Source organism: Pan paniscus, chromosome 19 (assembly GCF_029289425.2).
Source record: "Pan paniscus chromosome 19, NHGRI_mPanPan1-v2.0_pri, whole genome shotgun sequence".
Taxonomy (NCBI): Eukaryota; Metazoa; Chordata; class Mammalia; order Primates; family Hominidae; genus Pan; species Pan paniscus.
Window position 1 is genome coordinate 11,133,875 of NC_073268.2, and position 26,331 is coordinate 11,160,205.

The 26,331-nt window shown below is 52.6% G+C and overlaps 1 protein-coding gene across 3 annotated transcripts in view; it reads right to left on the reverse strand.

Annotated features, from left to right (window-relative positions):
* The window catches only part of TRPV3 (transient receptor potential cation channel subfamily V member 3), a 37,915-nt gene extending 14,477 nt beyond the window's left edge, over positions 1-23,438 (reverse strand). Inside the window, exons 1-11 of one of the 3 annotated variants that reach the window (XM_034941277.3) lie at positions 22,450-23,438; positions 20,524-20,628; positions 19,936-20,022; positions 18,695-18,849; positions 17,742-17,918; positions 10,790-10,930; positions 7,775-8,055; positions 5,133-5,309; positions 3,943-4,101; positions 3,131-3,232; positions 1,912-1,985 (exon numbers count right to left, since the gene is read on the reverse strand). In XM_034941277.3, coding sequence (XP_034797168.2) covers positions 1,912-1,985; positions 3,131-3,232; positions 3,943-4,101; positions 5,133-5,309; positions 7,775-8,055; positions 10,790-10,930; positions 17,742-17,918; positions 18,695-18,849; positions 19,936-20,022; positions 20,524-20,628; positions 22,450-22,520 — 1,529 coding nt within the window. In that variant the 5' untranslated portion in view covers positions 22,521-23,438. Of the gene's footprint in view, positions 1-1,911; positions 1,986-3,130; positions 3,233-3,942; positions 4,102-5,132; positions 5,310-7,774; positions 8,056-10,789; positions 10,931-17,741; positions 17,919-18,694; positions 19,625-19,935; positions 20,023-20,523; positions 20,629-22,449 lie in introns of those variants that run through there. The other 2 variants (XM_034941278.3, XM_055101365.2) reach the window with 2 other exon arrangements.
* Between the last annotated feature and the right edge of the window lie 2,893 nt (positions 23,439-26,331).

Genomic DNA, 26,331 nt, shown 5'->3' on the forward strand with positions numbered 1-26,331 from the left:
GACAAAAACTGCCAATATCTATACTTAAAAGCCAATCATAGCAAAAGTCCCCCAAACCCTACTTTTTAAATCGTGGTGTTTTTTGGGGGGGTCAGGGGGGCAGAGACAGGGTCTTGCTCTGTCACCTAGGCTGGAGTACAGTGGCATGAACTCTGCTCACTGCAACCTCCGCCTCCCAGGCTCAAGTGATTCTCCTGCCTCAGCCTCCCTAGTAGCTGGGATTACAGGCACCCGCCACCACACCAGGCTCATTTTTGTATTTTTAGTAGAGATGGGGTTTCACCATGTTGGCCAGGCTGGTCTCGAACTTCTGACCTCAGGTGATCCACCCACCTCGGCCTCCCAAAGTGTTGGGATTACAGGCGTGAGCCAACGCGCCCAGCATTAAATCTTTTTAAAGTATGATATATGCTAAGTGAAATAAGATAGGTGACTCCACTATATGACTGTACCTAAAATAGTCCAATTCACAGAGAAAGACGGAAGAATGGTGGTTACAGGGGGCCAGGAAAGGAGAGGAATAGGGGCTGTTGTTTAAGGGGTATGGAGTTTGAGTTTTACAGGACGAAAACAGTTCTAAAGACTGATTGCCCAACAACATGAATGTACGTCACAGTATTGATTTCTACGCTTAAAAAATGGGTGCAATGCTAACTTTTATGCTATGTGTATTTTACCACAATTAATTTTTTTTTTTGAGATGTAGTGTCGCTCTATCGCCCAGGCTGGAGTGCAGTGGCATGATCTCGGCTCACTGCAGCCTCCGCCTCCCGGGTTCAAGCAATTCTCCTGCCTCAGCCTCCAGAGTAGCTGGGATTACAGGTGCATGCCACCACACAACGCTAATTTTTGTATTTTTTGTAGAGAGAGGGGGTTTCACCAGACTGGTCTCAAACTCTGACCTCAGACGATACGCCCACCTTGGCCCACCAAAGTGCTGGGATTACAAGCATGACCCATCATGCCCGGCCCACAGTTAAAATGTTTTTAAGTACAATATATCGCAAACATACAAAATCAATATCTACTCCTACACAGTCACATGCAGATATCTGCATAACATCCGTCATGCAGACATCTGGATAAAAACACTGTCTTATAACATCAGACAGTTTCCAAAATTATAAAATAGCTAACCAAAGTCACAACACAGGCACGATTGTAAGAAAAACCATCTAATTCATCAACTGCATTTTAGACTGAAATGAAGAATGTCTCCCTCCACACTAACAAAACAAATAAGAAGCAGAAGAGGCCGGCGCAGGAGCTCACGCCTGGAATCCCAGCACTCTGCGAGGCTGAGGTGGGCAGATCACTTGAGGTCAGGAGTTCAAGACCAGCCTGACCAACATGGCGAAACCCTGTCTCTACTAAAAATACAAAAAGTAGCCAGGTGTGATGGTGCACGTCTGTAATCCCAGCTACTCAGGAGGCTGAGGCAGGAGAATCGCTTGAACCTGGGAGGTGGAGGTTGCAGTGAGCTGAGGTCACGCCATTGCACTCCAGCCTGGGCAACAAGAGTAAAACTCCATCTCAACTAAAAAAAAAAAAACAACAATGTAAACAGGACTGCTAAGCCTGTTCCTGCCTTCTCCACTCCATGCTGCCTTCCACATGGGGCTCTGTGATGGGTAGAGTTGGCCATCACCACCATCTCAGCCTCCCAGAGTGCTGGAATTACAGGCGTGAGCCACTGGGCCCGACAGCCCTGAAGTTTTCTGACCTTCTCCATGGGCATTTACGTGTCTCCTACTAGGAGGAAGAGAGGAGACCCCTGGCGTGTAACCATGGCAGAGTGACTGGGACACCGTGGCACAGTAGGATATTTGTTCAAGAGGCGGACACGGCAGCCACCATACAGGACGTCAACCCTGCCTGTGAGGCGATAACCAAGGGGCCAGACCTACTTACAAGACAAAGTGGAACCAGGCATCTGAGAGGATGGACTGCAGATCCGAGGGTCTCAGCAGGAAGATGGCAATGCCCTAAGGCCAGGAAGGAAAGAAACAGTGCACCTTCTTCATGGCCCTCAGCGGGGGAGCTGAGCAGAGGGTGCTTCCCCAGGACCAAGACTCAGTGAGGGTTGAATGTGCAAAGGCCCAGCTAGAGTCCAGGTGGCGGATCTGAAAGGGGACCTGTGCCTGGGGGGCGTAGGCACCTCCACGGTGAAGGTGAACGCTCCCTCAAATCTTCTCACCTCCCTCACTCCTTACCCCATCCTCACCCCAGAACCTGCAAAGCGGTACTATCACTACAGCCGCCTTCCATTCCCCACATCCAGCCTAGGGTTCCAGCCTCCGAGCCTTTGCTCATGCTGTTCCCCATATCCACCCTGTAATGACCTTGTCCTCATCGTCCTCGTGCCCAATCCTACCCCACCAGAGTAAGTGCCATCTCTGCCTTCAAGCATCTCTACCATTCCCTGTCCCCAGATAAAAGTCACCTCCCTTTCTCTGAACACTGATCTGAACCCAGCTTAGGGTCTTTTTCGGTCTATCATAAAGTCTTGATATTTATGCCCATGCTATGTCCCCCACCAGGCTGTGAATTCAAAGAGGGCAAACTCGTCCCAACCCTGTCACCTCCTCCAGGGCCACACATATATAGAAGGTGCTCAGATTATATGTGTTGATTCATTGGATGGATGGAAGGATGGATGGATGGATGGGTGGATGGATGGATGGATGGATGGATGGATGGAAGGATGGATGGATGGATGGATGGACGGATGGACAGATGGAGAGATGGAAAGATGGTCGGATAAAGGATAGAAGGATGGTCAGTAAGGATGAGTGGACATGTGAATGGATGAATGAGTGGCTGGGTCCATGAAAGAGGGCAGGTGATCGGATGGGTGGATGGGGGTGGAAGAGGACAAGGGACACTGAGTGGCTGGGAAGGTAGATAAATGGCAGATAGTTGGGCAGATGGATAGAGAAGTAGATGGATGAAGTAGGTACGATAGGCCAGCCTTATCCATTTTTTCCCATGTTATAACTCAGAAAGGTAAGGCTTGGGAAGGAAACGCCTCCCCAGAACCCCCCAGCAGTAATGGCAGAGCAGAGAGGAATGGAGGCTGTCACCTGCCTGCCTCACGGGGCGGTCTGGAAGGGCCGGGTGGCCCACTTACCTCTTTTACAGCGATGCACATGGCCCAGATGAGCACAAACATCCTCCCTAGGAGCTGCAGCCACCCCATCTTGTGGGTCAGGGCCAAGGGGTGCGGGACGGCCTGCAGGGAAAGAAGAGGGGTGGTCAGTATAGGAAGTAAGGAGGACAGGGCTGGCACCAACTCTAGAGGGACCAAAACCCAGGTGAAACACTCAAGCCGGGCCAGAGACCAGCATGAAACCTGATCTCTGTACAGGGCAAGAGAAGGAAGAGCAGCTCCCTGACCCTGACTCTCCTCACCCTTGATGGAAACCCAGAACTCTACAACGAAGAGTATCATCCAATCCGTGCTAACAACCCTCACACTCCATTGCAATAGCCTTTCCAGAACCCGTCCATATCCAGGCACTCAACATGGCCTCACAGCACCGTTAAATAAAGCCAAGGCTCTGTGCCCCACGTGACGCATGGGAAACCGAGGCCCAGCAGGCAGGGAGAGCTTATCCTCCTCCCGTTTCCTGCAGCCCTCACAGCAGAAACACCCAGCTAGTTCTATATTTATAGACAGAGACCCTGTGCAGGGCCTGAGTCTCCGAATTCTCCAACTTTCCTCCCAGCACGGGTCTGCCCTTGGGACCCGGCACCTGGGGCTTAGCCCAGGCTAAGCACTGAAGACATATTCAGTTCCCTGGGAAGCGCGAAGGACAACTGGGGGACCCCGCCCAATCTCCTGGTCTCTCTGGGCCTCAGTTTTCCCATCTGCACGTGGGGCAGCTCCAAGCCCCTCCAGCTCTGACGGCCCCATTTTCCCCCTCCAAGGGGCCCACGTACCTCCTCCTCCCGGGGGCGGTAGTACGAGACGAGGGTCAGGGTGATGTTGTAGAAGAAATAAAAGCAGAAGGACAGAAAGAACATGTGCTTGGCAAACTTCTTCCACTTCATATGCAGCAGCGTGTGCAGCGGCTCCAGGGTCAGCATCTCGTGCCGGTTCTAGGGGTAGAATGCCACCAGTCACCATGGAGATGAGGGAGAGAGGGAGGGACCATTTTCTAAAGGCCTGCGGGAGCTCTGAGTCAGTGCTGCAGAAGGGGCCCATCATTATGCCCGATGGACTGGTCTGGCTGGAAATGCTGGGAGGGTGATTTCCGGCTCCTGAAGCTCCTCCCCAGGGTACCAGGGCAGCAGTCAGAGGCCGCAGGAGCCCGGGCTTGCAGCAGGAGGACCCGATGCACAGCAGAAAGTGGAGGATAGAAGCGGGCAGGAGGTGGTGGCAGGGGTTCCAGTCCCAGTTTGCTCCTCCTTCGCTGTGTGACTTTAGGACAGCCCCTGACCCTCTCTGGGCCTCAGACTCCTCACCGATAAAACTGCTAACAATCCCTGCCCTACCAACCAGGCTGCTGTGAGGGTCTGGGAAGACCCAAGGCAAGGGGACTCTGGGAAGCATGACTCTTGGTAAAGTATGAAGGAGGAAGACCCAGCCTGCTGCCTCACTGCCCCCAAGAGCTGAACACCTCTCATAGCTGCTCCTCTCTTCACCTCCAGTTGCACCGAACTCTCCCCTCTAGCCTCCTCCAGGAAGGCCCCCTGATTGCTCCTCAGTGCACTCTCTGACCCTCATTTGGGACCAGGTTTTGGGGAAGAAAGAATTCTAAGCCTGGCCGTATACACCAACGGGGGGTGGGAGAGAAACAATATGGAAAGGATCAACCCCAATCATCCCATCACCCACACCCACACCCAAACAGCCCTGGATACTCGGTCCAGAAGACCCCCCGCCCACCGCCCCCGCCACCACCACTCAGGTCTACAGTCCAAGGTCAATCAGGAAGAGTCGGGCCCAGCATCTGTCCCAGGCCTCGCCTTTTCTGTGCCTGACTCTGCTCACTGAGGCAACAGAGTGGGGTATGCAGATGCCGAGGGATGGAGCTGGCAGCACTGGGTCTTCCCAGCGTCCTCTCAGCCCCTGGCCTGAGGTCCAGCCCTCTTCTCCCTGCCCTTCCCCGCCTGTGCAGGAGACCCACGTCGATGTTGGTGTTGTAGACAGTGATTTCCAGCACTGAGTTCTCCGTGGTGGTGTCCACGTTGGTAAGGTCGTAGAGGGAGGACGACACGGGTCCGTACGCCCAGTCGGTGAACTTCCTGGACAGGCTCCGGAGCCGCTTCTCCTTGATCTCACGACTGAGGATGTACTTCAGGATCTGGGACAGGAGGAGGAACAACCATCAGCTGCAGAACAGGGGCTTGAGGCCAACAGGGCTGGACCAGCCAGAGGCTGGCTGGGCCCAGGGGATACACCCGCCCAGAATGGGTAGAGACCTGCCTCTGCGCCTGGCGCCATGGCCCCTGGGCCCCGTCTTTATCTGTGGAATGCGCACAAAGCTTGCTGTTCCGCCCATCTCACTGGGGGCTGTGAATACCAGGGACAAAAGGTGTGAAGATTCTTCACAGGCTGCAGCAAGCTGCACAATCAGCTTGAAATGCCTCACGCCAGCTGGGGACCCGGTTCAGTGAAAAATCCAGGCACTGATGATTTTTTAGAAACAGTTTCCATTTGCTCTGGACTTGAGAAGAAGCCAGAAGTGTTCTCAGCGTCCCCAGCCCACCCTAAGCCAAGACTCCTCCAGCTGTGGCTCACCACTCTGGCCAGGCAGATGGTGACGAGAGACACCACGCCCTACAGGGAGGCCCGTGGGACTTCGGTAGGCCAGTGATCCTCAAACTCTGCTGCATGTTAGGGCTGCTGGGAAACTTAGAAATTCCCACAGCATGGCCAGGTGCAGTAGCTCACGCCTGTAATCCCAGCACTTTGGGAGGCCGAGGCGGGTGGATCATTTGAGGTCAGGAGTTCGAGACCAGCCTGGCCAACATGGTGGAATCCTGTCTCTACTAAAAATACAAAAATTAGCTGGGTGTGGTGGCAGGCGCCTGTAACCCCAGCTACTCAGGAGGCTGAGGCAGGAGAGTCGCTTGAACCTGGGAGGTGGAGGTTGCCATGAGCCATGATTGTGCCACTGCACTCCAGCCTGGGCAATGAAGTGAGACTCTAGTCTCAAAAAAAACAAAACAAAACAAAACAAAACAAACAAACAAAAAAAACCCAAAAATTCCCACAGCATCAACCAATGAAATCGAAATATCCAGGGTGGGACCCAGGAGTCTGTATTTGTGAAGCTTCCTGGCTGGCTCCAAAGTGCAGGCTGGACACAGAGCCGCTGTCTCTGGCTTCCTACTTCCAAAAAGCTGAGCCCTGGGTTACCCCAGGATGAGACATGGACTTCCAAGGACACCAACTCAAGACCCAAGAGGAAGGGACTGTTGGGAAGGACAGTGTCAGAGACCTGGCCTCACAAGACCCACTGGGTTCCCATCCCATCTGTCATGAGAGCCCAGGCAGAGAGCTTCTAGGGATAAGGCCAGGTCTCTCCGCCCCGCACCCCAGCCTATAAAAGCCCCAGGACAGTGGCCAAGCTGGGCAGCATCCAGAAAAGTTTTCTGGAGGACACGGAACAGAGGAAGGAAGCGGGAGACAGGTGCCTCCCCCGGGCCGGCCACAGCGGGCACACTGTCCCCTGGAAAATAAGGGGATCCTGAGACCATGCTCCACGCAGGAAGCCTCCTCCCTGGGCTGGGGTGGCAGGGACAGCACCCGCCACAGTGGCACACAGGGAAGATGGCCTTGGAGAAGGCTCCTTCTGCAACCACAAGCTGACTCTTCAAAGCCCCAGCAAGCTGTGACCCTGAGGGTAGGCAGGAGCTGCGGGGAGGCAGACACACAATTCCTCCTCTGTTGAAGCCGTTCTCCATCTCCTCCTCCCCCACAGGAGAATCAAAAGGCCCCTTGTGGGCCCCAGCCCTGACCACTTGGGACAGGACCAAGGCCCTCGGGGCAGCTGACCAGGGAGGCGGGTACCCTGAGGCTGGCACAGCTGCGATTACTCAACAGCCACCACCCCCCAGTGTCCTCTGATGGCGTCCCAGGAGCCACAGCCTCCTCGCAGAGCGTAGAGACAGTGAGGCTGAGGAACACGCTTGGACCCCAGAATCAGTCCCCTGAGAAGAACATCTCAGACCAAGCCATGACACCGGCCCCTGAAAGAGATCTGAGTCCAGCCCTGCTCAAGTCTTCACCAAGGCTCCCAGCCAAGCCTCGATTTCTCAGCCACATCACACAAGGCAAGAAGGGCCTAAAGCGGCCACACTCTTGGCTGGGGACCTGGCACAGAGTTCCAACCGCACAAACAGGCTGGGGTCTCTCCACAATTGGGAAATGGCAGCATATTAGCCCTGCGCCCGCAGCAGCCATTCTGGAACTCCCGTCCTCGTGAGAGGCAGAAGGCCCCAAGGGCCACCCACTGCTGGGGCTACTGTGTCACCTCAGCCTCAGGCTCCCCCAGCCTAGCCCTTCCAGGACAAGAGATGGAAATGCAGCGTATTAGGGACTGAAGACTAGAGAGTGGGCTGCATCGCACCAGCTCCGCGTGGCCCCTCAGAACAAACCTGCCTCGGGCCGCCACGCCACTGCAGTTCTAGACCCAAGGCTGGGACCTTCTCAAGGCTGAGGCTGTGGTTTGTGAATCCCCAGTAAGGCCCCCGGGGCTGAGAGAGTGGCAGCTGTACCTCCTGACCTCCCGACCTCCCGCCTCCCCGCGCCCCACGGCCCCACCTCCGCCTTGCCCATCTTGGCGGCCAGCTGCAGCGGCGTGAGGCCATCGTTGTTGCGAGTGGTCTCCAGCTCCCAGTTGCCACTCCGCAGTAGTATCATGTCGTACATGCGCTTCACAAAGTCGTTCTGTGTCTTGAAGTCCTCGGCCACGGTCACCAGGGCGTGAAGGATGTTGTTGCCTCGTGAGTCCTGCGAGGTGATGTCCGTCTGCTCGTGCTCCATCAGCAGCTGCACAATCTCGGGCTGGTTGGTGCATGCTGCCAGGGCCAGGGGCGTCTCACCTGGGGGATGAGCGCACTGAAGCTTGGTTCTCTCATGGGCCGGAAGCAGCGTCCCCCAAGCCCCAGGACCGGGGCCCATATCCTATCTCAGCAGGATGGGCACCTCAGGTTCCCTAGCCCTCTCCCCATCTTCCGCTTCTACGGGGAAGAGTGAAGCTAGATCACTGCGGTAGCCTCCTAACTGGCCTCCCTGCCTCCACCCTGGCCCTTTAATACTCTGCTCAGCACAGCAGCCAGACCAACCTGTTAGTGCCTCCCCCAGAATGAAAGCACAGGTTCCAATGACAGCCCACAAAGCCCTGCATACTCTGACCTCCTCTCTCCATCACTCACTCCCTCCTGCTACAACGGCCTTTTTCCACCTCCTCCAACACGTGGCCTGGGGGCCTTCGCTCGGCTGTCCCCTCTGCCTGTAGATAGCCCAGTCACTTTCTCCCTCACCTCCTTCAAGTCCTTGCTCAAACGTCACCTTTCAGTGAGCCACCCTAACCACTCTATTTAAAATTAAAATCCACCCTCCTCTTGTCCCAGACAGAACTCTTGGTTCCTTGTCCTCTGCTTTACTTTTTTTTTTTGAGACGGAGTCCTACTCTATCGCCAGGCTGGAGTGCAGTGGTGCGATCTCGCCTCACTGCAACCTCTGCCTCCCGGGTTCAAGCTATTCTCCTGCCTCAGCCTCCCGAGTAGCTGGGACTACAGGCGCCCGCCACCACGCCCGGCTAATTTTTGTATTTTTAGTAGTGATGGGGTTTCCCCATGTTGGCCAGGATGGTCTTGAACTCCTGACCTCGTGATCCACCTGCCTTGGCCTCCCAAAGTGCTGGGATTACAGATGTGAGTCACTGCACTCGGTCTACTTTGTATTTTTTAAGAGCACTTATCATTTCGTATCATAGTATATAAAATTCTTATTTATAGTGCTTATTACCGATGGTCTCTCCCTGTCTAGAATGTAAGTTCCATGAGGGCAAGGATCTCTATTTTGTTCACCGATACATTTCAAGTACCTAGAACAGTGCCTGATGTAGACAGTAAGTGCCCAATAAATGCTTGTTAAGAAAAAATAAGGCAAGTGACTCACATGAGGTCACACAGCAAGCCTGGGACACGACCAGCCCCGGACACCAGGTCTTCAGCTGCCTCCCCTCTCCTCGCCCCACCCAACAAATGCTTCCCAACACCAGGTCCAACCAGCTGCTATGCAGGGCAATGGGGACACACGATGAACTGGACAAGACCCCGTTTTCCAGGACACCCACACCTGGACACGCAGGGCTGCCCAGAGCACAGACTAGCTAGTCCTGCTGATTAAAAAACCACCCAGAAGATAGTCCCAGCTACTCAGGAGGCTGCAGCATGAGAATCGCTTGAACCCAGGAGGCAGAGGCTGCAGTGAGCCAGATGGCACCACTGCACTCCAGCAGCCTGGGCAACAGAGTGAGACTCCATTAAAAAAATAAAAATAAAAAAAATAACACCCAGAAGAGAAAACAGATGGGTGATCATCAGTCAGGCAAGACTGGGTGGCAGGAGGGGTCTCCTCTGCAACAAAGTTAGAGAAGTTTTTGTGTGTGACGGAGCCATTTGTTCCCTGTTCTGACTGCAGTGGTGGTGAACCAACTCGACGCACTGTGAAAATGAACAGAACTGTCCTCTAACACGGGTGACTTTCACTATATCTAAATGATGCATTTCAATTTTTTTTTTTTTCCTAGAGCATCCTAACCCCAATTGCTTCTGGACTCTGCGACTTGTGAGGCAGGGGAGTTCTGCCCTCTCACTCTCGACTCCCTGTCTGCAGTCCTGAGATGCACTGGGCCCTGGCACAGAGGTCAGAGCTGGAGGCCAGGACACCTAAGTCAATGCCCTGCTACCCTGGGGCAAGTCCTTTCCCTTCACAGAGCCATCTCCTCGCCTGTAAAATGGGGCTGCCCCCTCAGCCTCCCTCCCAGGCCTCTGTTCCCTCAGAGGGCTGCCCAGGACAATGCTTCTAAGACCACCAGGTGACACCACCGGAACATGGACTCCTCCCCCAGCACCTCCTCCCAGCCCCTCCTTCTCTGGTCCACCCTGGTGTCCTGCTCAGATGGACATGCCCAGCCTCCTCCCCTCCTGCCCCTCTGGGGCACCAGAGCCTTTTAAGGCAGGGACAGTGCGGGTGGAGCTCAAAGCGGGGTGGCCCCTCCCTTCCTCCCTCCTTCCTTCCTTTCTCTCCCTCCGCCCTCCTTCCTCCTCCCTTTCTCCCTCTCCCTTCCTCCCTCTCCCTCCTCCTTCTCCCTTCTGTCTCCTGCCTCCCTCCTCCCTCCCCCCTCCTTCCTCCTCCTCCCTCCCTCTCCCTCCTCCCTCCTCCCTTCCTCCCTCCTCCCTCCCTCCCCCTCCTTCCTCCTCCTCCCTTCCTTCCTCTCCCTCCTCCCTTCCTTCCTCCTTCATCCTTCCTCCCCCCTTCATCCTTCCTCCCCTCTCCCTCCTCCCTCCTTCCTGCTTCCCTCTTCCTTCCTCCCTCATCCTTCCTGCTTCCTTCCTCCCTCCTCCCTCTCCCTCCTCCCTCCTTCCTGCTTCCCCCTTCCTTCCTCCCTCTCCCTCCTTCCTTCCTCCCTCTCCCTCCTCACTTCCTTCCTCCTTCCCTCTTCCTTCCTCCCTCCTCCCTTCTTCCCTCCTCCCCCTTCCCTCCCTTCCTCTCCCGTCTCCCTCCTCCCTCCTCCCAGACTCCGCACCGGGCGGGGGCGGCACCCACCGAAGTAGAAGCCTTCGTGTTGGTACTTGGGGTTGAAGAAGGCCCCCTTGGCGTGCGCGTTGACGTCGGCGCCGGCGGCGATGAGCACGGCTGCGATGTCCCCCTGCCGCCGCTCGATGGCGATGTTCAGCGCCGTCTGCCCTGCGGACCGGGCGGGGACGCGCGGGAGCCTCAGCGCCGGGAACCGGGGCCTCTTGCCCACCCGCTCTGGCCTCCATACCCTCCCCGAACCCACGGGGAAACCAGAGCCCTGGTCTGTGTCACCAGCTGCCAGGAATCCCAGCTTTATTCTTTGCTTCCTTCATGCCTGCGCGGACCCAAGAAATGTTTGTGGAGCGCCTGCTCCGGGCTCCGGCCCCAGGCGCTGGGGGTCAGCGGGTGCACAAGACGCAATTTCGATTATTTTCCTCAAGAAGCCCACAGTGTCACTGAGAACGAGGTGCTACGACTCAGAGGCGTGCAGGAGCTGCGGTACCCAGAGCAAGGGCCCTTCACAGCCAGAGAGCGTCAGGGGGCTTCCCAGAGCTCTCTAACCTGGGACCTCAGAAGTTTAGCGAGGCGGGGTGGGGCCAGCTCATCAGCCAGGGTAAGAGGGCAGAGCTTGTGCTGAGGGCCAGAGTCACAGAAGGCCTTGAATTAGGAAACTGGCAGGACGAGAATGTAGGGCTTGGTGCATGGGTGTTTTCAGACCTCTCTGGTTGCAAAAGTGGAGGATGCGTTAGAAGCAGCCGAGACCAGTGAAAGAAATGATGAGGCCTGTAATCCCAGCACACTGGGAGGCCAAAGCAGGTGGATCACCTGAGGTCAGGAGTTCGAGACCAGCCTGACCAACATGGTGAAACATGGTCTGTACTAAAAATACAAAATTAGCCAGGCGTCGGGGCGCATGCCTGTAATCCCAGTTACTTGGGAGGCTGAGGCAGGACTATCGCTTGAACCCAGGAGGCAGAGGTTGCAGTGAGCTGAGATTGGTCCATTGCACTCCAGCCTGGGCAAGAAGAGTGAAACTCCATCTCAAAAAACAAATAAAAAAAAAAACAAATGATGAGGCCTGGACTAAGGGGAGTTGGAGGGCACATGAAGGGTGGAGAAAGGAGGAAGCCCAAAGACCCGCTGGAGAAAGAGCCTTCAGGATGCCCGGCTGGGGAGAAGGGTGTCTCAGGTAAGATCTAGGTATCCAGCCCTGGCGGTGGGTGAATGATATGCTATGACACAGCAAGAGGAAAGAAGGGTAGCGGGAGAGACACTAAGTCAGCTGGAGACCAGAGAACTTCCAGATGGAAGGGACCAGAAGGCTGGAGTGGGGGAAGGGTCTCGAAATGCACCAACAGAAACAGCAGTTTCCAAAGAGCTGCCGCTGTGTCATAAACAAACATAGTCTTGGTGGATTAAAGAACTAAGTTTTAAAACACATTAGAAAGTTTGTTTATAGCTAACCTTTTGGTAGGGAAGACCTTCTTAAGCAGGATCCAAAAGGCAGAAACCATAAAGAAAAGGCTGACATATTTGCTTACATAAAGGTTTTTGGTTTTGGGGGTTTTTGGTTTTTTGTTTGTTTGTTTGTATGTTTGACATAGGATCTTGCTGTGTCACCCAGGCTGGAGTGCAGTGGCGTGAGCATAGCTCACTGCAACCTTGAACTCCTGGGCTCAAACGATCCTCCTGTCTCAGCCCCCCAAAAGCTAGACTTTCATATTTGGCATAAGAAATGCTCTAAGACATACAGTTAATCAAACAAAGCAACTTGTAGAATACAGACATAATGGTCCTATTTTATGTTAGATAAGTAAATAAATAAAACTATTTCTGTGTACATATATACACACACATGTGTGGACTACAGGCCTGCACCACCACTCCTGGCTTATTTTTTAAATTTTTTGTAGAGACAGGATCTTGCTGTGTTGCCCAGGCTGGTCTTGAATTCCTGGGCTCAAGCAATCCCCCTACCTCGGAGATTTCTGTATTTCCGAATGCATCCTAATGAAAGTTAAAGACAAGTGATAGGCTGGGGAAAATATTTGAGATATATAAAAAGGCAATGTGTTTCAGGGCCTGGCGCAGTGGCTTACACCTGTAATCCCAGCACTTTGGGAAGCCGAGGCGGGTGGATTACTTGAGGTCAGGAGTTCGAGACCAGCCTGGCCCACATGGAGAAACCCCATCTCTACTGAAAATACAAAAAAATTAGCCAAGTGTGGTGGCAGGCACCTATAGTCCCAGCTACTCAGGAGGTTGAAGCAGGAGAATCACTTGAACTCAGGAGGCAGAGATCGCGCCACTGTACTCCAGCCTGGGCTAGAGAGCAAGACTCTGTCTTTAAAAAAAAAAAAAAAAAAAAAAAAGGCACGCCAGGCCCGGTGGCTCACACCTGTAATCCCAGCACTTTGGGAGGCTGAGGCGGGCAGATCACGAGGTCAGGAGATCAAGACCATCCTGGCTAACCTGGTGAAACCCCGTCTCTACTAAAAAACTAGCCGGGCGTGATGGTGAGCGCCTGTAGTCCCAGCTACTCGGGAGGCTGAGGCAGGAGAATGGCGTGAACCCGGGAGGTGGAGCTTGCAGTGAGCCAAGATCATGCCACTGCACTCCAGCCTGGGCAACAAAGCAAGACCCCGTCTCAAAAAAAAAAAAAATAGAAAGGCATTGTGTTTTTAAAAGTCTATAATATATTACAAGCGCCTATGAATCAATAGAAAGACAAACAGCCTAAAAGAAAACTGAGAAAAGATTATAAACAAGCACCTCACAGAGGAGAAAATACACGCAGTGAATAAACAAAGTAAAAGATGTTTGGAATCACTGGTGGTCAGGAAAATGAAAATTAGAACCTAAAGAGTTAACCCTTTTCACCCACCAGACTGGAAAAGAACAACAACAAAAAAAAGGATAATTAGTAGTGTTAGTGATAAGTAGGAGAATGAGTATTTCTGTACACCGTTGTGGGGAGAGAGTAAATGAGTATCTTTTAGAGACAAATTTGGCAATAACTATTATAACTTTATTTTATTTATTTAAAAAAAAGTTTTTTTTTTGAGATGGAGTCTCCCTCTGTTGCCCAGGCTGGAGTGCAGTGGCGCGATCTCAGCTCACTGCAACCTCCGCCTCCCAGGTTCAAGTGATCCTCCTGCCCCAGCCTCCCAAGTAGCTGGGATTACAAGCGTGCCCCACCACGCCCTACTAGTTTTTGTATTTTTAGTAGAGATGGGTTTTCACCATGTTGGCTAGGCTGGTCTGGAACTCCTGACCTCAAGTGATCCACCTGCCTTGGCCTCCCAAAGTGCTGGGATTACAGGCATGAGCCACTGCGCCTGGCCACTATTATAACTTTAAATATGCGTGCGGTTGAACCCAAATATTCCAATTCAAAATATTTTCCGAAACATATGTGCACCTGTGCACAGGGTCATAGACAAGATCGTGCACTGTGACATTGTCACAACACAGCTGGAAACACCTGACTGTCTGTCAATGGGGGAGTGGTGAAATTAGCCAAGGTGCAGCCGCAATTGCAGACTAATCTGGAGAAAAGAAGCTAGACTTTCATATTTTGGCATAAGAAGTGCTCCAAGACATATGGTTAATAGTTAATCAAAAAAACCAACTTGTAGAATACAGACAGTATGATACTATTTTATGTTAAATAAATAAAACTTTTTCTGTGTGCACATATACACACACAAATGTCAAAGGCCTAGAAAACTCCACAAAGTATATGGGTAAAGGACTTAAAAAAAAAAAAAAAGTACGTAAAATGCTGGGCTGCTTTACAATGAAACTCTGTTCATGTGACGTGGATGTTGTTAGGCTGGGTGTGGTGGCTCACGCCTATAATCCCATCACTGAGAGGCAGAGGCGGGAGGATTGCTTGAGCCCAGGAGTTACAGACAAGCCTGGGCAACATGGTGAAACCCTATCCCTGCAACAAATAGAAAAATTAGCTGGGCGGGGTGGCACGCATCTACAGTCCCAGCTACTCGGGAGGCTGAGGTGGGAAAATTACCTGAGCCCAGGGAGGTTAAGGCTGCAGCGAGTCGTGGTCACGCCACTGCACTCCAGCCTGCCCAGCAGAGTGAGACCCTGTCTCAAAAACGATAATAAAATAAAATAAAGTAAAATAATAAAAAGAAACTGTTATATTGAATCTGATGATGGATGTGTAGAGGTTTATTATTCTAATATCTTAACTTTATGTTTAAAATTTTTATAATAAAAATGTCTTAATTGAAGAATTGCTTAAAAAAGTAAAACTCTGCAGGCCTCTGATAAAATGCTTTAAAATGATATGAATAAAGTTGTGATTGGTTCCTCTTAGCAGCATAGGGAGGAAATATTCGCCCTTGCCCAGTGGGGAAACTGAGGCTCAGAGAGGCGAGGCAGTTGCCTATAGTCCCAGCTACTTGGGAGGCTGAGGCAGGAGAATCACCTGAACCCGGGAGGCAGAGGTTGTGCCACTGCACTCCAGCCTGGTGACACAGCGGAACTCCATCTCAAAAAATAAATAAATAAATAAATAAACAAAGTCATTGCTCTAAATAAGGTTATTTTAGATATAAAAAAAATGCTATGAAAAGAAATGAAGATAGGGTGACAGAAAGTGACTGGGGAAGGGAAACTTTACAGTGGACAATCAGAGCGGTCACCTTGGGTCCTGCCCAGAGTGTGGAAGAATGCTACTCTGCTGGTCCTGGAGCCCCTCTGCTCCAGGCGGAGGAAATGCTAAGAGGAAGGAAGGCACCAGCGGATGGGTCAGAACGGTGGTGGGGTTGGTTTCCAGGAAGGCGAGAATAAATATCTCCTCCCAACATTCAGAGAAAGAGGAGGTGCCCACAGCCTCCCAGACCTCCTCGCCCCAGCAAGAGGCAGATTCATGAAAGGAGAGGGAAAGGGGAGGCTAAGAACAGGGAGAGGTAAGGATCTGTGACCGGGACAGCAAAGTCTTCACAGAAACACTAACAACCTTCTTTCATTCACTCATCCAAAAAATATGTACTAAGCGTCTCTTATGTGAGACCCTAAGGGTACTGGGAAATGAACTGTAAGCAACAGACTTCATCCCTGCCCTCAAGGGAAACATGTTGCTAGCAAAGGGTAGTTCGTAAGTCCTACAATACTGACAAGAACAAAGGAGGATACAAAGGGGACTGAAAAGGGAAAATTAGGACAAGCAAGCTTGAGGCACTGGCCTGAACCTCCCCGTCTGCAGGACTACTGTCAACTCCTTAGAGACAGGCTGAGAATGTGATATGGTTCATCCAGTTTCTCTCTTTGCATTGGCTACCAGGGAGCTCAGTGAGCAGTTTAGCACTCAGTTGCAGCAGTCTTCCCTAGGTTTCCTCTCCTCCACTCCATACCTTCTAGTTTGTCACAATCCTTGACTTCTTCTTATATATAACAAAAATGCTTTTGAAAGTCTGCAGAGTTCAAATAATAAATCACAATTACTTTCTCCCATGAGAAGGATTAAAGGCCAAAGCTAAACTCCCACCTGGAAAAAGCTAAAATGTGGCAGGGCGTGGTGGCTCACGCCTGGAATCCCAGCACTTTGGGAGGCCAAGGCAGGTGGATCACCTGAGGTAGGGAGTTTGAGACCAGCCTGGCCAAAATGGTGAAACCCTGTCTCCACCAAAAATCCAAAAAAATTAGCCACGCATGGTGGCAGGTGCCTGTAATCCCAGTTACTTGGGAGGCTGAGGCAGGAGAATCGCTTGAACCTGGGAGGCGGAGGTTGCAGTGAGCCAAGATCGCGCCACTGCACTCCAGCCTAGGCAACAGAGCGAGACTCCATGTCAAAAAACAAAAACAAAAAAGCTCAAACATCTAGTGCCCCCAGCATATTAGCAAGACGGCATCCAATTATAATTGAGCCAATCGCTTTTGCCACGAGCACCTCATAAGACCGTAAAGCGCTGTTGACTGACTCCAAAACTCAAATAAAGACACATCTTACTGATTTTCCCCTGTGGATTTCCTGGGAGGGAGCCACTCTCCCAAATTTGCTCTCCCAGCATCCTCTCTGGCCCACTTACAAAGAAATCCACAAAACTGAGACCCAAATGGGTACAGTTAATGATGATGATGATCATGATGATAACAGTTGACTTTTGGTGGCCCCTGCCCGGCTCTCTTGCCTCACTTCCAGCCTTCTTTTCATTGCTCAACCATGCCAAGCTCAATCCCATCTTGGGGCTTTCGCCCTGATCCTTCTCATCATGTCGGCCTCAGGCCAAAGATGACCACTCTGACTGTCCACTCTAAAGTTGCCCTCCCCCAGTCACTTTCTGTCACACTATCTCCATTTATTTTCGTAATATTTTAAATCTAAAATTTTCTTATTTAGAGCAGTGACTTTCTTTCTTTCTTTTCTTTGTTTCTTTTTCTTTCTGTCTTTACTTATTTATTTATTTTGAGATGGAGTCCCGCTCTGTCACTAGGCTGGAGTGCAATGGCGATCTCGGCTCACTGCAACCTCCGCCTCCTGGGTTCAGGTGATTCTCCTGCCTCAGCCTCCCAAGTAGCTGGGATTACAGGCACCTGCCACCACGCCCGGCTAATTTTTGTATTTTTAGTAGAGACGGGGTTTCACCATGTTGGTCAGGCTGGTCTTGAACTCCGGACCTCAGGTGATCCACCCGCCTCAGCCTCCCAAAGTGCTGGGATTCCAGGCGTGAGCCACCGCGCCCGGCCTTAGAACAGTGGCTTTAACCTGTCTTGTTCACCAGTGCATGCCCATGCCAAAAACAATGCCTGGCATGGAACCAGTGCTCAAAATTATTTGCAGAATGAAGGAAGAAAGAGAGGGTTGCCTGAAGCATCCCTGGTACCATGCTACGTGCTTGGGGCTCCTCAGTGGCAGCAGTGCCTCCACGTGGCCTGGCCAGCAGTGGCCCTGTGGCCCCATACCCCACCCTCAGAGACTCCTGTCTGCACAGCCCCTCTGCAGGCAGGATACCTTCATAGGCCTCCTCTGTGTACTCGGCATTGATGAACCTGCCCAGGATGTCGTTCTCTTCAGCAAAGGCAAGCAGGATCCGCACGATCTCCTTGGTGTTGGGGTTGATGTTTAACAAGGCCTTCATCAGGCAGGTCTTCCCCGTGTCGGAGGCCGTCACCTTGTGCATGAGGAAGTCTGCAGGCAGGGCCATGGGTGGAGTTACAGGAGGGCCCCGGCTGCCCTTGGCCCTCCCAGCCCAGAGGGTGTGGTTGCTGCAGCCGCAGACCCCAAGCCCCTGCTCCACATCTCCACTCCCAGACCTTACACTTGGCCGCTCTCCTCCCTCTCCAGCTGTTTCTCCTCCGTCTCCTATGCTGGCTCCTTGCTCTCTGTGGCCCATGGATGACGTATCTGAGGCCTTTTGCTCTTTGCCCACTGTATGGCTTCCCACTGTCCACTCCCCTGCTGCCACCCTGGAATCTGTCTCCAGCCTGCCCCCTCCTCGTGGCCTGCAAATAAAGCTCATGGCCTCCCCATCAACCTGATACTGCACTGGTCCCCGAGACACCCAGGGCTCCACCAGCCACCAAGCTACCCAAGTCTAAATGGCACCATGCTGGACCCCCCGTCCCTCACTCCCCAGGTCCTCAAATCCTGCCAATGCTACTGGCTGAGGAGCTGCTCAGAACCGTTCCCCTTCTCAAGCCCTGCTTCAGGGTCCCGGCCCTGCCTGAACAGTGGCCTTCTCCAGCTTCACCCCCCATCTTCCACACAGTAGTCAGACCCGACTCTCACCTGCCCAAACCCTTCTGTGGTTCCCCATTCTCCTCGGAGTCCAGTTCAAAGTCCCTCCCAGAATTCAAGGCCCCTCACACTCCAGCCTCATGGGTTGGTGAGGGGAGGGGAAAATGGGCACCAGAAGCCAAGCAGGGCCCCCAGCCCTGCACCCTCTGCCAGGCTCAGACACTCACCAGGCACATCCTCATCATGGCGCCGCCTGCAAAGCTCCTGCAGCTCCACCAGCAACTCTACCAACTCCTCCACGCAGCCCTCAGACACGGCTGCAAAGATGCACTTCTTCAGCCGCCTCTTTTTCCTCCTCTGCTCTTCCTTGGCCAGGTGTGCACTGAAGCCAGAAAATGTTTCCAACTCAACACACACATCCTCTCAAGCTCAATCTCTCCTTTTCCCCGCCAGAGCTGCCTACGGGGCGCTGCACCTGCCGCCAACATCTCCCATGCCTGTCACGATGCCTGCAAACTCCTGGGCTCTGTGTGGACCCATCAGGCTCCCCTTGTAATCCATATGCAATCACATTTTGTCAAAATACCTATATTTGGATGCATGAAGTAATGATCAGGAAGGATCTATGCCTATTAATAGACATTACCTTGAAAATATAAGATTTCATATTTTATGTTGTTTGAACTTTTAAAATCTATCCCTCCCTGTCCTCCCACTCCAGATAAGCAACCATGGTAACGCGTTGATGTCTCCTTTTGTTTCTTTTTTCTTTTTTTTTTTTTTGAGACAGAGTCTTGCTCTGTCACCCAGGCTGGAGTACAGTGACACAATCTCAGCTCACTACAACCTCCACCTCCAGGGTGCAAGCAATTCTCCTGCCTCAGCCTCCTCAGTAGCTGGGATTACAGGCATGCGCCACCACGCCCGGCTAAGTTTTGTATTTTTAGTAGAGACGGGGTTTCACCACGTTGGTCAGGCTGGTCTTGAACTCCTGACCTCATGATCCTCCTGCCTCAGCCTCCCAAAGTGCTGGGATTACAGGCATGCACCACCATGCCCAGCTAAGTTTTGTATTTTTAGTAGAGACGGGGTTTCACCATGTTGGTCAGGCTTGTCTTGAACTCCTGACCTCGTGATCCTCCTGCCTCAGCCTCCCAAAGTGCTGGGATGACAGGTATGAGCCCTGCACCTGGCTATGTATTTTTAGTTCACATAAATGGTGTCGTGCTACAGTTCTTTTTCCACTGCATCCTGCTGTTTGAATGTTTCATAACAAATGGGTTTTATAGAATTCAATACTCCACTCCTTCCCCGTAAACGTCCTACATGCCATGGACCCATGACTCCACTTGTCCCAATCCCCAGGAATGGTGGATTCTTTCTCCTTCCTGCAGGGCCCCGGATCCTGTCTCTCTGGCACCCCCAGCCTGGGTGGGCACAGTGGGAGGAGGGGGAGGGGCAGACTTACCTGGGGCTGTTGGGATTGGATGGGGTCTCTGTCACATCATCCTGAGGAGACTGGGGGGAGTCCATGTCATCACAGTTACCAGAGATGCTGGAGGTGTTGGCAGGGGGAACAGAGAGGGTTTTAAAGTTTTAAAATGGGCCGGGCGAGGTGGCTCATGCATGTAATCCCAGCACTTTGGGAGGCCGAGGCAGGTGGATCACTTGAGGTCAGGAGTTCGAGACCAGCCTGGCCAACATGGTGAAACTAAACTGTCTCTACTAAATTGTCTCTACTAAAAATACAACAACTAGCCAGGCGTGGTGGCATGTGCCTGTAATCCCAGCTACTTGGGAGGCTGAGGCAGGAGAATCGCTTAAACCTGGGAGGTGGAGGCTGCAGTGAGCTGAGATTGGGCCACTGCACTCCAGCCTGGGCAACAGAGCGACATTCCATCTCAAAAAGATAAATAATAATAATAAAGTTTTATAATAGACAGTGGTAGCATGCCACAGCCAGGCCTGGCCCCGTGACCCAGGGCAAGTCACTGGCCACATGCTGGAGCTGAGGGCTGGGCCCAGGGCAGGGGGTTGGGCTGGGGCCCATACTCACCACTGCCGGATGTTGGAATCCATGGGCTTGGAGAAGACAGGAGGAGAGGTCTTGGCAACTGTGGGGTTGGGCTCAAACCCTTCTATCTCCAGGAAGAAGTGTGCACTGAGGGAACACGGAGGAAGCCTGTTAGGGCCGAGCCAGGCAGAGCCTGTCTGCCTGTGTCCTGCCTCCTGGCCCCAGAGGGTGCCCCCATGCTGAGCACACACCCTGGCCAGCTCTGAGCCCAAATGGCCTTGCCCAGCCCTCCCGGGAGCCCTCAGAGATGGACACTGTCATTATCACCTACGTTTCACAGATGGTCTCCAGGGAGCTGCGAGTCAAGTGTGAAACTAAAGAAAAGGACTGAGGCGAACCCAATTGATGCAGAGGTTTATTTTGCCAAGGTTGAGGACACACCCGGGAAAAAGACACACAAGCCCCAGTAGGATCTGTGGCCCACACTTCCTCCTCTGAACAAGATTCTGAGGGCCTCAATATTTAAAGGTGAAAAGTGGGCAGGAGAGAAAGGAGGAAAGAAAAAAAAAAGAGGGAGCAGGCCGGGTGCAGGGGCTATTATCCCAGCACCCTGGGAGGCTGAGGCGGGCAGATCACCTGAGGTAAGGAGTCTCAGACCAGCCTGGCCAACATGGTGAAACTCCGTTTCTACTTAAAATGCAAAAAAAAAAAAAAAAAAAAAAAAAAGTAGCTGGGCGTGATGGCAAGCACCTGTAACCCCAGCTACTCGGGAGGCTGAGACAGGAGAATTGCTTGAACCTGGGAGGCGGAGGTTGCAGTGAGCCGAGATTGCGCCACTGCACTCCAGCCTGCATGACAGAGCAGGACTCCATCTCAAAAAAAAAAAGAAAGAAAACAGGGAGCACAGGGCCACGTTCTTGTGAGGCTTCGATTCTGCTTACTGAGCACGTGTTGCATGTGAAAAGGGGTGGGTAGTGGAAACAGTCAATAATGGATTCATCTTGCGCTCAGTAAATCTGCACTTTACGGAAGACAAACATAGACGCACGGTGGCTCACACCTATAATCCCAGCACTTTGGAAGGCCTAGGCGGGCGGATCATCTGAGGTCGGGAGTTCGAGACCAGCCTGACCAATATGGAGAAACCCCGTCTCTACAAAAAATGCAAAAATTAGACAGGCATCGTGGTGCATGCCTGTAGTCCCAGCTACTCGGGAGGCTGAGACAGGAGAATTGCTTGAACCTGGGAGGCGGAGGTTGCAGTGAGCCGAGATTGCGCCACTGCACTCCAGCCTGCATGACAGAGCAGGACTCCATCTCAAAAAAAAAAAGAAAGAAAACAGGGAGCACAGGGCCACGTTCTTGTGAGGCTTCGATTCTGCTTACTGAGCACGTGTTGCACGTGAAAAGGGGTGGGTAGTGGAAACAGTCAATAATGGATTCATCTTGCGCTCAGTAAATCTGCACTTTACGGAAGACAAACATAGACGCACGGTGGCTCACACCTATAATCCCAGCACTTTGGAAGGCCTAGGTGGGCGGATCATCTGAGGTCGGGAGTTCGAGACCAGCCTGACCAATATGGAGAAACCCCGTCTCTACAAAAAATGCAAAAATTAGACAGGCATCGTGGTGCATGCCTGTAGTCCCAGCTACTTGGGAGGCTGAGGCAGGAGAAGTGCTTGAACCCGGGAGGTGGAGGTTGCAGTGAGCCGAGATCATGCCACTGCACTCCAGCCTGGGCGACAGAGTGAGACTCTATCTCAAAAAACAAACAAACCAACAAAAACATAGACGCATAGGGGAAGCAGTCAGATATGCATTTGTCTCAGTGGGGGCGGGTGAGGGAGGACAATTTCTAGTCTCCTCTTGTCCTGTAGTGTCAATTAGCTGCTAATTTACAATGTCAAGGTGAGGAAGGCCCCCCTTGGAGACATGTGGCTTCTATCTGTAGATAAAGCAACTTGCCCAAGGCCGCGCAGCAGATAGGTAGCAAAGTCCAGATTCAAAGCTGGGCTAGGCCAGGTGTGGTGGCTCATGCCTGTAATCCCAGCCCTCTGGGAGGTCAAAGTGGGCAGATCAGTTGAGCTCAGGAGTTTGAGACCAGCCTGGCCAATGCGGCGAAACCCTGTGTCTACTAAACATACAAAAATTAGCTGGGCGTGGTGGTGTGCGCCTGTAATCCCAGCTATTCAGGAGGCTGAGGCAGGAGAATTGCTTGAACCCGGGAGGCAGAGGTTGCGGTGAGTCCAGATCGTGCTACTGCACTCCAGCCTGAGTAACAGAGCGGGACTCCTTCTCAAAAAAAAAAAAAAAAAAAAAAAAAAAAAAAAACTGGGTCTGGGTGACTCTCCTTGCTAGAAATACTGGATGGCTGAACCCGGGTCTCTACTGCGGGTGGCCTAACACTTGAGCCAGGTTGCCCTGTCTGCAGCCACCTCCAGGTACAAAGGACACCTCAAGGATGGGGAAGATGGTACTGGGAGCTAGGTTTTCCCGTCACCACCTACCCACCCTCAGGCCTCAGGTCTGAAGTCAGACCCCTTCTGAGGGGCCGTCCCTAGACTCTGAGATCCACGCGGGCCTTCCTGGCTCTTGAGGGAGAGGGAGATGGCTGGAGTTATACTTGCCCCCATTGATCAGCACTTGTGCTGTTTGTCACAGCAGAAAATGGGCTGAAAATGGCTGATCTAGGCTGGGTGCAGTGGCCCAAGTCCGTAATCCCAGCACTTTGAGAGCTAGAGGCAGGAGGGTCACTTGAGGTCGGGAGTTTGAGACCAGCCTCGCCAACATGGTGAAACCCCATGTCTACTAAAAATACAAAAAGTAGCCAGGCGTGGTGGCACGCACCTGTAATCCCATCTACGTGGGAGGCTGAGGCAGGAGAATCACTTGGACCTGGGAGGTGGAGGTTGCAGTGAGCCAAGATCGCACCATTGCACTCCAGGCTGGGTGACAGAGGGAGACTCCTCTAGAAAAAAAATGGCTGATCTAGAGCAGGGAGGACTTGAGGGGTCAGAGGACAGGGCTGGGAATTCCCTGTGGAGAAGGAAGCCATCTCAGGCGGTGGAGGGGGGCAGCGGAGGGGAGGGGCAGGGCAAGGGCAGCTTTCTCCTTGGGCTGGGAGAAGAGAGACAGAAGCCCCCGGCCCTGCGGCCTGGCTGAGCCCCAGCGAAGGAGAGACGCTGGCCTATAAGAAGCAAGACATACACCCATGATGTGACTCCCAGCCAGACACACCCTCAGCTCCACCTTCAGACACACCCACAAACACAGGCACCCATGTTCTTGGAAACCACGATCACACGCACAGAGGAGAGTCTTCTGGCTGACGACAACCCGGACCGTGAGGATCAGGCTGAGGGTGACCTCGGTGGCAGCAACTCTCCTGCCCTGCAGCTGCTACAGGACAACTGCAGCCTCTGTGGCCTGGCCAGGGACTGTGGCCTCCTGACCAGCAGGGCCTCTCCAGGCACACGGGGCTCCTAAAGCACCTTTGCTGCCTCCTTCATTCTAAGGCCCAGAAGGGACCAACATGCCCCTTCCTTCCTCACAAGACTACAGAAGAGCTCCCAAAGGGCAGTCTCAGCTGTGTCACATTCAGGAGGGAGGGTAGCAGGGAAGGGACTGTGGCCCGATTCTGCAGACGAGAGAACTGAGGCTCAGTATGGAGAAGCAGCTCATCCATGGTCACCCCCCAGGGTAAAAGTCAAGGTGGTCAAAGAACCTGCTTCCCGACATCCAGGCTCATAGTCCACACTGCAATCCATGCTTCTTTGCTCTCGCCTTAGCAATCTGAGCCTTCTTCCAGCTAAACTAGCTCCAGGGGTTGGCCACAAAGGGAGGTTGCTTGGCATGGCCACTTCCTAGGGTGGGGCAAGCAGGAGAGAGAGACCCCGAGCTTTCCCAAGGAATCTCTGCCCTTTCCTCCAGCACAGACAAACGTAGAAGGCTCAGCGCTAATCCAGAAATGGGGATACATGGGGTGGAGGGCAGTACTGGCTGCCAGTCTCACCTGCCTCACCTGCCAGTCTCCTGCCCACCAAAAGGAACCTTCTGATCTGAGCTCCCAATCAAACCCTTCTTCCAAAAGGGAAGACGAAGGGAGGATTTAAACCCTTGCCTGGGAACCTAAAGCCTGGGTTCTAGTCCAGCTCTGTCTCTGCCTCCTGTATGACCCCAGATGATCACTTGCCATCTCTGGGCCAGTCATCTTCACCTGAATGGATGACGGTTGGGCCAGATGATCCCTAAGGCCTGGACCCTGGAGCCAGGGTAGCTCTGGGATCGTCCTCTTACGGAATTCCAGCTGAAGTGGGCATCGGAGGTCAACCAGTCTGATTGCCACTTCCCTGCGGCCCTGCAGTGCCCCAGAACTTTCGCCCTAAAGTAGTCGCTCCGCAACAACAGCCTGACCCAGAAGCTCCAAACACATTTGCTAGTGGTTCAGCCCCAAAACATCCTGGTTGAGATTTGCCAAATTATCTCCAGACAGAGCTCCAAGCCCTATACCCACAGCTTTTTCCCCAAGAATGTCGGTCCAGTCCGTCCCCTGCTCCCCATCCCGCCCTACCTGTCTGCATTCCTCAGTGTTGCATTTACTCAACAAATATTTATTGAGCATCTACAATGTGCCAGGCACTGTTTCTGCAGCTGAGGATACAGTAGTGAACAAGTGGACAAAATTTCCATCCCTTCCAGAGCTGCTGTTCCAGTGAGTTGGTCAGAACTGACCGAGAAATAGTACAATGAGGGCACGACTTTCCACACTCTGGACAATACACCATCCTACAGCTGTACATTCCTCAGTGGCAGAGACTACAGTTGAATTATCCTTGATTCCCAACACTGGTCCTAACACTCAGAAGACTTCATCAGTGAATGAGTGGGAGGATAGATAATGAGTGAAAGACGAATGAGTGGAAGGAAGGATGGTTGGTTGTATAGATGCCCAGATAAATGGATGAATGAGGCCGGGCGCGGTGGCTCACGCCTGTAATCCCAGCACTTTGGGAGGCCGAGGCGGGCAGATCACGAGGTCAGGAGATCGAGACCATCCTGGCTAACACGGTGAAACCCCGTCTCTACTAAAAATACAAAAAATTAGCCGGGCGTGGTAGCGGGCGCCTGTAGTCCCAGCTACTCGGGAGGCTGAGGCAGGAGAATGGCGTGAACCCGGGAGGCAGAGCTTGCAGTGAGCCGAGACCGCGCCACTGCACTCCAGCCTGGGCGACAGAGCAAGACTCCGTCTCAAAAAAAAAAAAAAAAAAAAAAAAAAAAATGGATGAATGAATAATGGAGAGATGATAGAATGAGGGATGGGTGGATGATGGATGGATGATGGATAGATGGATGGACAGATGGTGGAATGGGTAGATGAGTGGATAGATGATGGATGGATGGAGGATGGATGAATGGAGGATGGATGGATGGATAGGTGGATGGATGGATGGATAGGTGGATGGATGGATGGATAGATGATGGGTAGATGAGTGAATGGATGATGGATGGATTGATGAATAAATGATTGATGGATGGATGAATAGATGATTGATGGGTGAATAAATGACAGATGTATGGATGGATGGATGGATGGATGGAGGATGGGATGGGTAGATGAGTGGATAGTTGATGGATGGATGGACAGATGATGTATGGATGGATGGATGATAGGTAGATGAGTGGATAGATGATGGATGGATGGATGGATGAATAAATGATGGATGGATGGATGAATAGATGACGGATGGGTGAATAAATGATGGATGGATGGATGGGTGGATAATAATTGGGAGGGTAGGATAGGTGGACAGGACCAATAAGCAGATAAACCAACATAACCTTAAACCA